The 12,193-nt window shown below is 47.8% G+C and overlaps 1 protein-coding gene across 2 annotated transcripts in view; it reads left to right on the top strand.

Moving 5' to 3' along the window:
• Positions 1 to 6,854: 6,854 nt before the first annotated feature.
• The window catches only part of syt9b (synaptotagmin IXb), a 104,656-nt gene continuing 99,317 nt past the window's right edge, over positions 6,855 to 12,193 (top strand). The window contains exon 1 of one of the 2 annotated variants that reach the window (XM_043705607.1): positions 6,855 to 8,609. In XM_043705607.1, the coding sequence (XP_043561542.1) occupies positions 8,462 to 8,609 (148 nt within the window). In that variant the 5' untranslated portion in view covers positions 6,855 to 8,461. The remainder of the gene's footprint in view (positions 8,610 to 12,193) is intronic. The other variant, XM_043705606.1, reaches the window with a different exon arrangement.

Raw genomic sequence — 12,193 nt, forward strand, 5'->3', positions numbered from 1 at the left:
GTCCTCCTCTGGACTTCCCGGCCTCACCATGCCGCAGAGAGTGTCCCCCTCTGGGCTTCCCGGCCTCACCATGCAGTAGAGAATTTCAGATTCTGGGCTTCCCGGCCTTGCCACGCTGCAGAGAGTGTCAGACTCTGGGCTTCCCGGCCTCGCCATGCTGCAGAGAGTGTCCCACTCTGGGCTTCCCAGTCTCGCCATGCAGCAGAAAGTGTCCCACTTTGGGCTTCCCGGCCTCACCATGCAGCAGAGAGTGTCCCACTTTGGGCTTCCCGGCCTCACCATGCAGCAGAGAGTGTCCCACTCTGGGCTTCCCAGTCTCACCATGCTGCAGAGAATGTCCCACGCTGGGCTTCCCAGTCTCACCATGCTGCAGAGAGTCTTCCACTCTGGGTTTTCCGGACTCACCATGCTGCAGAGAGTTTCAGACTCTGTGCTTCCCAGCCTCACCATGCTGCAGAGAGTGTCCGACTCTGGGCTTCATGCCTCACCATGCAGTAGAGAATTTCAGATTCTGGGCTTCCCGGCCTCACCATGCAGCAGAGAGTGTCCCACTCTGGGCTTCCCAGTCTCACCATGCTGCAGAGAATGTCCCACGCTGGGCTTCCCAGTCTCACCATGCTGCAGAGAGTCTTCCACTCTGGGTTTTCCGGACTCACCATGCTGCAGAGAGTTTCAGACTCTGGCTTCCCAGCCTCACCATGCTGCAGAGTGTCCCTCCCGGGCTTCCCGGCCTCACCATGCCGCAGAGAGTGTCCTCCTCTGTGCTTCCCGGCCTCACCATGCTGCAGAGAGTGTCAGTCTTTGGGATTCCCAGTCTCACCATGCTGCAGAGATTGTCCCGCTCTGGGCTTCCCAGTCTCACCATGCTGCAGAGAGTGTCAGACTCTGGGCTTCCCTGACACACCATGCTGCAGAGAGTGTCAGACTCTAGGCTTCCAAGTCTCACCATGCTGCAGAGAGTGTCCCCCTCTGGGTTCCCAACCTCGCCATGCTGCAAAGAGTGTTCCCCCTCCTAGCTTCCCAACCTCACCATGCTGCAGAGAATGTCCCACGCTGGGCTTCCCAGTCTCACCATGCTGCAGAGAGTCTTCCACCCTGGGTTTTCCGGCCTCACCATGCTGCAGAGAGTGTCAGACTCTGGCTTCCCAGCCTCACCATGCTACAGAGAATGTCAGATTCTGGGCTTCCCGGCCTCACCATGCTGCAGAGAGTGTCCCCCTCTGGGCTTCATGCCTCACCATGCCACAGAGAGTGTCCCTCCCGGGCTTCCCGGCCTCACCATGCCGCAGAGAGTGTCCTCCTCTATGCTTCCCGGCCTCACCGTGCTGCAGAGAGTGTCAGTCTCTGGGTTTCCCAGTCTCACCATGCTGCAGAGATTGTCCCGCTCTGGGCTTCTCAGTCTCACCATGCTGCAGAGAGTGTCAGACTCTGGGTTTCCCAGTCTCACCATGCTGTAGAGATTGTCCCGCTCTGGGCTTCCCAGTCTCACCATGCTGCAGAGAGTGACAGACTCTAGGCTTCCAAGTCTCACCATGCTACAGAGAGTGTCCACCTCTGGGCTTCCCAACCTCGCCATGCTGCAAAGAGTGTTCCCCCTCCTAGCTTCCCAACCTCACCATGCAGCAGAGAGTGTCCCCCTCTGGGCTTTCCAGCCTCGCCATGCTGCAGAGAGTGTCAGACACTGGGCTTCCCGGCGTCGCCATGCTGCAGAGTGTGTCCCACTCTGGTTGTCCCAGCCTCACCATGCTGCAGAGAGTGTCAGACACTGGGCTTCCCAGCCTCACCATACTGCAGACAGAGTCCCACTCAGCAGCATGGTGAGACTGGGAAGCCCAGAGTGGGACACTTTCTGCAGCATGGTGAGGCTGGGAAATCCAGAGAGTGTCAGAGTCTGTGCACCCCGGCCTTGCCATGCCGCAGAGAATGTCAGACTTTGGGCCTCCCACTCTCACCATGCTGCAGAGAATGTCCCACTCTGGGCTTCCCACTCTCATCATGCAGCAGAGAGTGTCAGACTCTGGGCTTCCCAGCCTCACCATGTTTCTGAGAGTGCCCCACTCTGGATTTCCCAGTCTCCCCATGTTGCAGAGAGTGTCCTACTCTGGGTTTCCCACTCTCATCATGCAGCAGAGAGAGTCAGACTCTGGGCTTCCCAGCCTTACCATGTTTCTGAGAGTGCCCCACTCTGGATATCCCACCCTCATCATGCAGCAGAGAGTGTCCCACTCTGGGCTTTCCAGTCTCACCATGCTGCAGAGATGTCAGTCTCTGGGCTTCCCGGCCTTGCCATGCTGCAGAAATTGTCCCGCTCTTGGCTTCCCAGTCTCACCATGCTCCAGAGAGCGTCCCCATCTGGGCTTCCCAGCCCCACCATACTGCAGACAGTGTTCACCTCTGGGCTTCCCGGCCTCACCATGGTGCAGAGAGTGTCCCCCTCTCGGTTTCCCAGCCTCTCCATGCTGCAGAGCATGTCCCACGCTGGGCTTCCCAGCCTCACCATGCAGTAGAGAGTTTCAGACTCTGGGTTTCCAGGCCTTGCCATGCTGCAGAGAATATCCCCATCTGGGCTTCCCAGTCTCACCATGCCGCAGAGAGCGTCAGATTCTGGGCTTCCCGGCCTCGCCACGCTGCAGAGAGTGTCAGACTCTGGGCTTCCCAGCCTCGCCATGCCACAGAGAATGTCCCGCTCTGGGCTTCCCAGTCTCACCATGCAGCAGAGAGTGTCCCACTTTGGGCTTCTCAGCCTCGCCATGCAGCAGAGAGTGTCCCACTCTGGGCTTCCCAGTCTCACAATGCTGCAGAGAATGTCCCACGCTGGGCTTCCCAGTCTCACCATGCTGCAGAGAGTCTTCCACTCTGGGTTTTCTGGCCTCACCATGCTGCAGAGAGTTTCAGACCCTGGCTTCCCAGTCTCACCATGCTGCAGAGAATGTCAGATTCTGGGCTTCCCGGCCTCACCATGCTGCAGAGAGTGTCCCCCTCTGGGCTTCATGCCTCACCATGCCACAGAGAGTGTCCCTCCCGGGCTTCCCGGCCTCACCATGCCGCAGAGAGTGTCCTCCTCTGTGCTTCCCGGCCTCACCATGCTGCAGTGAGTGTCAGTCTCTGGGTTTCCCAGTCTCACCATGCTGCAGAGATTGTCCCACGCTGGGCTTCCCAGTCTCACCATGCTGCAGAGAGTGTCAGACCCTGTGCTTCCCAGCCTCACCATGCTGCAGAGAGTGTCCCCCTCTGGGCTTCATGCCTCACCATGCCGCAGAGAGTGTCAGACTCTGGGCTTCCCGGACTCACCATGCCGCACAGAGTGTCCCCCTCTGGGCTTCCCGGCCTCGCCATGCTGCAGAGAGTGTCAGACACTGGGTTTCCCAGTTTTACCATGCTGCAGTGACTGTCCCGCTCTGAGCTTCCCAGTCTCACCATGCTGCAGAAAGTGTCAGACCCTGTGCTTCCCAGCCTCACCATGCTGCAGAGAGTGTTCCCCTCTGGGCTTCCCAGCCTCACCATGCCGCAGAGTGTCAGATTCTGGGCTTCCCAGCCTTGCCATGCTGCAGAGAGTGTCAGACTCTGGGCTTCCCAGCCTCGCCATGCCACAGAGAATGTCCCGCTCTGGGCTTCCCAGTCTCGCCATGCAGCAGAGAGTGTCCCATGCTGGGCTTCCCAGTCTCACCATGCTGCAGACAATGTCCCACTCTGGGCTTCCCAGTCTTACCATGCTGCAGAGAGTGTTCCCCCTCTGGGCGTCATGCCTCACCATGCTGCAGAGAGTGTCAGACCCTGTGCTTCCCAGCCTCACCATGCTGCAGAGAGTGTCCGACTCTGGGCTTCATGCCTCACCATGCCGCAGAGAGTGTCAGACTCTGGGCTTCCCGGCCCCACCATGCCGCACAGAGTGTCCCCCTCTGGGCTTCCCGGCCTCACCATGCTGCAGAGAGTGTCAGTCTCTGGGTTTCCCAGTTTTACCATGCTGCAGAGACTGTCCCGCTCTGGGCTTCCCAGTCTCACCCCATGCTGCAGAGAGTGTCTCCCTCTGGGCTTTCCAGTCTCACCATGCTGCAGAGAGTGTCCCCCTCTGGGCTTTCCAGGCATCGCCATGCTGCAGAGAGTATCCCACTCTGGGTTACCCAGGCTCACCATGCTGCAGAGAGTTTCCCATTCTGCGCTTCCCAGTCTCACCATGCAGCAGAGAGTTCAGACTCTGGGCTTCCCGGCCTCGCAATGCTGCAGAGAGTGTCCCACTCTGGGCTTTCTAGTCTCACCATGCTGCAGAGAATGTCAAATTCTGCGCTTCCCAAACTCGCCATGCTGCAGAGAGTGTCAGACTCTGGGCTTCCCAGTCTCACTATGCAGCAGAGAATGTCCTCCTCTGGGGTTCCCAACCTCGCCATGTGTCTCCCTCCCAGCTTCCCAACCTCACCATGCAGCAGAGAGTGTCCCCCTCTGGGCTTTCCAGCCTCACCATGCAGCAGAGAATTTCAGACTCTGGGCTTCCAGGCATCACTATGCTGCAGAGACTGTCCCACTCTGGGCTTCCCAGCCTCACCATGCTTCAGAGAGTATCCCACTCTGGGTGTCCCAGCCTCACCATGCAGCAGAGAGTATCCCACTCTGGACTTCCCGGCCTCGCTATGCTGCAGAGAGTGTCCCACTCCAGGTATTCCAGCTCATGCCATCCCACCATGGAAGTGTCCCACTCCAAGCTTCACCAGCCCAAGCCATACCACCAAGAGAATATCCCACTGAGATGTAGCTATGAATCACCAAAGATTAGTATTCAGGTCCAGGAAAAACTAAATTAGTGTTATTTTTTGTCATGAGGATAATTGAATAGGAAAGCAGGGAGGTTATTCAGGGCACTGGTGAAACCACATCTGGAGTAGATAAGTTATCGTATTTAAGAAATTAATTGGAGACAGTTCAGAGAAGGTTTTCTAGACTGACACCTGGCAAAGGAGGGTTGTCTCATGAGGAAAAGCTGGTTAGTTTTGTGTCTGATGGAGTTTAGAATTATAAGTAATTTGCTTGAAACGTATAAGATCATAAGGAGTCTTGTCAGGGTAGATGTAATGTTTTGCATTTTGGGAGAATCTAGAAATAGGGGTCACTGTTTAAAAAGCAGTGATCTCCCATTTAAAACAGAGATTGGGTGGTTTAGTTTGTCTCTGAGTCTTCAAAAATGTCTTCCTGAAAAGGTGATGGAAGCAGAATACTTGAATATTTTGAAGGCAGAAGTAGTTGGATTGTTGTGAAGCAAGGAGTCCAAGAGGTAGACAGAAATGAAGGTTCCAAAAAAAATTGAGCCAAGATCTTATTGCAGGGCACAGCAGACTCCAGGGGCTGAAAGGCCTATTGTGCATTTATTCCTGTTACCGTATATGAACAGCACACACATAAGAATATTTTGAATCCATTCTGCCATTCAGTTTCATCAAGTCTAATTGCTCACAAATCCCAAAAATCTGTCAATTAGCGTCGAGGTTGGTTGCGGGGAAGTTTCTGGTGAATAATCCTCTCGTGGTTTGCGGTGTAGACCCGAATCATCGCATTATTTGATCTTGCCTGGTCCTAAGCGATCAGGAGTGGTTTCTTTCCTCTCTGTCCTCCCTTTGTTTTAGTCCATGCCTTACCGATCATCATCCCACTAGGGACGGTCCAGCGTTAACATGGAACATGCCTCGCCAGACTTCACTTGCTATTTCCAAGCCAGCAGTTATCTCAATGAAACTGAACAATTGCACACGGCGAGTATTCTCACAGTGTTGCCTAATGAACGTGTCCAACTGCCTAATAATTCCGCTTCATGAAATAGATTGAAACCAAACTGCAATCTATTGTATTGTTACTGCCAATAACTGAACGGGGCAGTTCGGGGAGTTCATTATGTCCTTCTGTGGCTTAGTTTTTTTATTAAAACATCCATCACTAGTTTTCTGTCCAAATGTTAGTTACATGATGTGTGCAGAGTTCCATTTAGCTGTTATTGTAGGAGTCGCCTGTTGCTTTAGCCAAGGTAGATTCTAAATTATTCATACACGGCCGTGCGTTAAAAGATTAGTTGAGTGATGACAACAAAAAGAGAGGTTCGCCTCATTTCAAAGTTCAGAGGAGGTTGAGATCTGAAGCAGTGTACACTTGGCCGTAATGAGCTCGTTTTATTTTCCTTTTTTTTGAGAGCGTGCGATGATTTGTTTTGAGGCCCTGTTTCTTTTGAAACTGTGCTAACTGGGGGGAAAAAATACCTTGCCCGTTTGTGGGAGCTTTGTGATGGGGCACTGATTCTGACACGATGCTTTCAACTTCAAGCGTGAGGGGGCGAACAAGCGGACTGCCAGTTTTACAAGAAAATAAATTTAAAGTTGCATTTCTTGAAAGTGAGCTACCCTGACCGAAGAGGAGGAGAAAAGCGGGGGAAACTTCGAAATGTTGCGAGAAGCGACCTGCCTTTTAGCCGGCACAACGTTACCAGCCCGCTCTATGGAACAAAGCTCTTCTGGTAAGCTGGCTAACTAACTTTCACAGTTTACTTGATTCGTAATATAATGGTCAACTTTCCACACATTTTGATCCTCTCGCCGAAGTTGTGCTTTCAGTTAGATTGACAGGTATCTCAAGTTGAGGTAGTTTAGGGAGACAGCCCATTTCATCTTTTAACAAGGGAACGGAGCAGAGTGCTCAAGTTGCAGCACACGTGCCCCCGTGTCCCTCTGAAATGGAGTTCCAGTCTTCTCTTCCAGTCCTTCCTAGCAGTTTTATTTTTTTTAAGGTCGTTCCAAGTAAACTAGCAGCAGCATTGCTTGGTTCACGACTGCGTGCTTTTTAAACGTCTGTCTCAATTAGAAAATAATAGGGTCATTACGTCAAACATGACTGTTGCTGGGCAAACATTTCTCTTCGCGAGAAGGTCAGGTTCAGTCAGTAGAAGAGAATTTCGTACTGGCTGCAATTTCTCGACGACTGTGTGCATACGCATAAAAAAATGTAATTGGTAACAATTTAAAATTTCGTCTACTCGCTGACTTGAGAGAGCCACCTCGCTCCGTACAACTTAGTGACAGGCTGCGGGTCGCTGTCCAGAGAGGTAGTGCTGAACCACACCGAGCCTGACCCAAAAGCAAAGATACTGCAGGTGTTCAGAATTGGAAACGTAAACAGGAGAGGGTGAGAATCCTCGGCAATTCAGGCAGGATGTGTGGAGAAAATGAGTTGTGTTAACGGTTTCGATTTCAGTCAGAAACAATTCTGAAGTGCTCATTCTGAGATTAGCACTGAGACGAACAGGAGACGGAGACGCGGCGCATCTCCATTTTTCTCATCACTAACCACACCTTGCAGTGAACACCTTCTTCGTAGAGTCATGTACTCTTCAGAAAAAGACCCTTCGGCCCCTCGTGCCCGCGGCGGTCAGAAACAACCACATGACTATTCTAATATATTCTAATCTTCAATATGCTTTAAATACATGTTGTGTTCCAGCACTTGGCAACAGGTACATTATCCTTGTGAATTGTATTCCTTTCTCAATTTTACCGACTCCTATTTCCCCGTAATACATTTAGCGACCCTTCCGAGAGGGTTACCCCTTACAGTAATTGACTTTTGTGAGACCCTGAATTTCCACTGGATCGCTTTGCTTATCTATGAATGACCAACTTGCGCCTATTAAATTCTATCAAATAAAACCCTTGTTAGACATTGCAGCTCCACTTAAACCTGGATCCTTTACATCACATGACGACTGAGGAGGGTGGTATAGGAACGGGACCATTCTCTTTTTAGTTGAAGAGACGCTTGAACAGGAGAAAAGTCCATTGAAATAACTATTGAGAGTATGGTCGACTAAATAAGGAATATATTCAGCCCCACCCTTTTCTCGCCACTTCCTTGGCGTCTGAGTAAACTTTATTTCGAAGGGCCAAAATTCCTCTGGGATCTGCGGAGGAGGGAACTGCAGATAAACCGCGCCGAGTAATTAGCACGGCGTTTTAAGGCGGAAGCTTTGCAAATCCCCAGTGATCACATCTGCTAAGTGATAGCTCGCAGCCGAGCGGTGGAAGCCATTTATCTCCAATGTACGTGAGCAGCTCACACCCGGCGCTGATGGACAGCGGCCACTGAGTAGGATTCAGACATGGGCCGGGTTGGACCTCCCTTGCAGCATTGATCGTATCAACACAATCACTGCCTCCGGCGGCCCGGGGAGACGTTGGGTTGGTGGGGTGGGGACCAGGTTTGAAAGAAGCACACACACACACAGAGACACACACAGACACACACATTCCCAGCTTGGCAGGGGTGCGGTTAGAAGCGCTCAGCTTGCCGAGAAGAGACGGGAGCTGAATTCATGCCGCTGTCCACGGTGCTGAAGCTTTGGCGCTGGGTGTACAGTCGAGAATGAGAAGGAGCTCCTCTTCCTACGTCCTGTGGAGCGGCCGTTGAGCCCCATTCAGAAGGATGTTGATGGGAAATGACTGGAGACAGAGAGGACGAGCTTTGTCAGAAAGCGCTCAATATAGTGACCGAACTCTGCTTTAAAGGGCTGGTGGAACACGAAAGCTGTCTGGATTTTTCTTACTATCTCCGGGATCGAGGCCGACCACGCCACTCAGACTCAGGTACAATGTTGTTTCCTATTTGCCTTGGGCTGGAAGTGAAAGTGGGGCAAATTCTTGTCTTTCTTGCTGCACGTGTGAATGAATGCGTGAACCCTTGATTTTTCGAATGTATTCAACTCTTTGGAGTTCCCACGTACACCGCCACCCACACCCCATGAATTCCCTCAGAGATAAGAAGAGCGAATGACAGGCGATTGTCATTTAGATGATGATTTAGTTCACTGAATCTCGACATTTAGAACCGCAGTCTCCAAAGACTGAAATTGCAGTTCCCATCTCTAGTTAAGCAGCAGACTTAACCGAGTGACTACCATGTGTTGCTTCATAAACTTCATACGGCAGTGAACGAGAGGACTATTATCGGAGGCTGATAGTTTAGATGAAATTTGGCATAATTATCTGAAGTTGCTTTTCATCGAGGAATGAAATAAACAAAATTAAACAATAAATCAAAACTAGTGTCCAAATTCACTGAAAAAAAAGTAACACTTGAAACTCTGTAGGAATGGTGCAAAAATATAGGTCATTCACTGACTCACCACTCCAATCACTAATCGTTTTAAATTTGCCCCATCCTGTCCAGGCTGGGAATGAGAAGGAAGAATTTGTGTATTTTAAATTGGTTGTGCTTTCGGATGGGTGGCATAATAATCATGCACTGCTGCTAACATTAACCCTGTTTAACTGCGACCATATTAAACGGGCTTAGCCATACTTGCTGTTGCTGGGTTTTTTTAATCAAACATCCTACGCCAGACTCACAGGCCGCTGTCGAGTCTTCAGACGTAATCGATAGCCGAGCGGTTTAAATAAAATTCCACTAGGCATGTTGCGCTTGTTTTACAAACTAGAAGAGTGGCTGGATCTTTGCCCAGACAAGAGGGACAGTCAACTGCGGGAAATGTAATAAATTTCAGTTTCAAAGTTGGAGCCAAAACTATTCTGTGTGTGCATTCATTAGCGTTTTACAGCTGCAGTCAATGATAAACCAGTCTTGATTTATCCGGTACTGTTGAACACGAGACTTAGTATTAATTTAGTTATAGCTTTATATATGGTCACCACGCCCTGTTATAATTTGATTCTACTAACGTGCATATCACAGAAAAAAATGTTTTTGATATGAATGACAAATCAAGATCGTTATTATGGCTTTATATGATCAACCAATTTATGCATTAAATAGAACTTTCTTTGGAAAGAGGGGTTGGTGCAGTGGGATCTGAGGCTTGTAATTCTTTATGCTGTATATAGAATTCTATTGACAAGGAGTATGCAAAATACGTTCTGCAAGTATAATTAACTGTCCCTTGAAATTAAATCCTTTGTTTTTTTTGAGTATAGTTGTTATCTTTTTAAAAAATCATTTTCTTTTTGGTAAATTGTACACAGTAAATGCATCATTATAGTGGCAGTAAATTCATCAGCTTTGGGTAGGGAAATTGGATAGTGAGAGCTTTTTTTTCATACTTTCACTCCTGGCATCCAGCTTTTAATCTAGCTCAGAATCTTACATGAAATTAATCTGTGTCATTGGTAATCCAGATCCTGGTTGGTGCTGGTGAAAATCACTTAATTACTTGAGTCAGGATCCACTGGCACTAATTTGTCTGGAATATACCAGGAGGTGATAAGGATAGCTGCCTCATGAAATAAAATAAAAGAATCATTGATACAGTAGGGTTTTTTTTATGCTCATAATGTATAAGGTATTCAATGATACTTTGGTGATCTTGAACACTTTGCCTGCAAAAGCATTTGAAGCAGATTCTATGGCTAGTTTAAAAAGTAAGTGCAAGCTACAATAACAATTTATATTTACATAGCACCTTAGTGTCACAAAATGTCCCACAATGTAATTACAGGAGCAATACACACAATTAACGACACTGAATCACATAAGGAGCTATGAAGTCAGATGATAAAAAGCTATGCCAAAGTGTTAGGTTTTAAATAATGTATTAAAGAAGGGTAATGAGATAAAAATTAGTAGTCTGTAAAAACTATTTCTTCAGTAATGGTCTCCTATCTGATAATAATGGTATACACCTCTGTAAATCAGGCTTAAAATTAATGAAATCTCCACTAACATAAACTTGTTCTTGCAAAAATGCTTGCTTTGAATTCCCTATTTCCATTAGGAATATCTTTTAGCTCCCTTCTAATGTAGCTGGTCTACGTCATGAACTACTTTGTGTGAGTAGCTATTTGATTTTTTGCGACTATATAACTGTGCCCTACTTTTATACACCTTCACTAAGTAATCTGCAGTTTTATAGATTACGTATTTTCTTTTTAAAGCTGGGCACTGATCATGTCTGTGAAGTTTCCTTGCTCAGCAGCATTGACACTGGTTCTTTTATCCTGCTGTCTGGTTTACTCTTTGTGCTAGCTTCTCACATGTGTCTTTGAGATATTGTGCCTTAAGAACTGAAAGGATTTTGCTGATCTCTTATGATAAAGTTAATTTTCTCCTCATTGGACTTAATCAGTGTCACCTTTGGACTTTTGTTCTTTTCAACATCTGCATGGTTTTCTATCAAGTCAAATCATCTTTTGGCGGTAATAAATCAAATTTATCAGCAATTCCAATAACCGTCTCTATTGAGTTCTGAATTCAAAGCTCCAAAGTCTTTTTTTTTTCTCTAGATATGGCATTCCCTAAACTCTTCTGCTATATCCTGCTTCTTCAAAAATTGTATTTCTTCTAAGATTGAAGTAATTGTCAAAAACTTACAGAACTTCATCAAACATGTTCATTGTTTCTTTTGTGCTTGGTGAAGTATAAAGTAATTAACTATAGTTCCAGTTGAATACTAAAGTATATTTACTTGTTATGTTTCTGTTTGTTATCTGGTTTGAAATCTGTACCTTAAGAACTGTTTTCCCTAAGATGTCCAATTCTGTGTTTTACTTGGCCCATCTCTGAAATGAAACTTGACTGGTAATATGGTTCGTGCTGCCATGTCTTCCAAATTGATCATTTATTTTCCTTATTTGAAGGCTTCTAATTCTAATTATTTTGATGATGCTATATCTGCTTACTTTAATGGATTCCAATTGTGCAATACAGCAATACTGGCAATGAATGCTGCTGTTATAGGAGATTTTTCCACATTGATGCAGTCAAAATAATGGCTTTGCAACAGTCCCAATGATGTGACCTTTTTGAAAATTATATTTATAGCCACTGATTTCTTTTACCGTAATGCTTTGTGGTGCATGGTAGTGTGCGCTCTGAGCTGTGCATGTTTCACTTACATCCCAACATTCTCAGCCTGTATCTGTGCTGTTTTATTTAAGTTTCTCCCGTTGACCACCAGGGATTCAAATGTTACTCACAAAGCCTTCAATGTCTGTGCTGAAATCTGAATCAGTATAACTACAGTTTAGCAGCATGCACTGCAATCTGTAACTGCCAAGTGTGACTAGCCTTCCAGCTCCATGTAGCTTCTAGTTCACACTTGTGTCTGTGTGTCTGTTACCAGGCTTGAACTGCTCATTGCCAATTGCCTGTAGATACTTTCTTGCTGAATTTTACCATCAGTCATTCTTCTTCAGGTTTTTGAATGCTCAGGCTACCC

This window comes from Chiloscyllium plagiosum, chromosome 16 (assembly GCF_004010195.1).
Source record: "Chiloscyllium plagiosum isolate BGI_BamShark_2017 chromosome 16, ASM401019v2, whole genome shotgun sequence".
In the NCBI taxonomy this organism is placed as follows: domain Eukaryota; kingdom Metazoa; phylum Chordata; class Chondrichthyes; order Orectolobiformes; family Hemiscylliidae; genus Chiloscyllium; species Chiloscyllium plagiosum.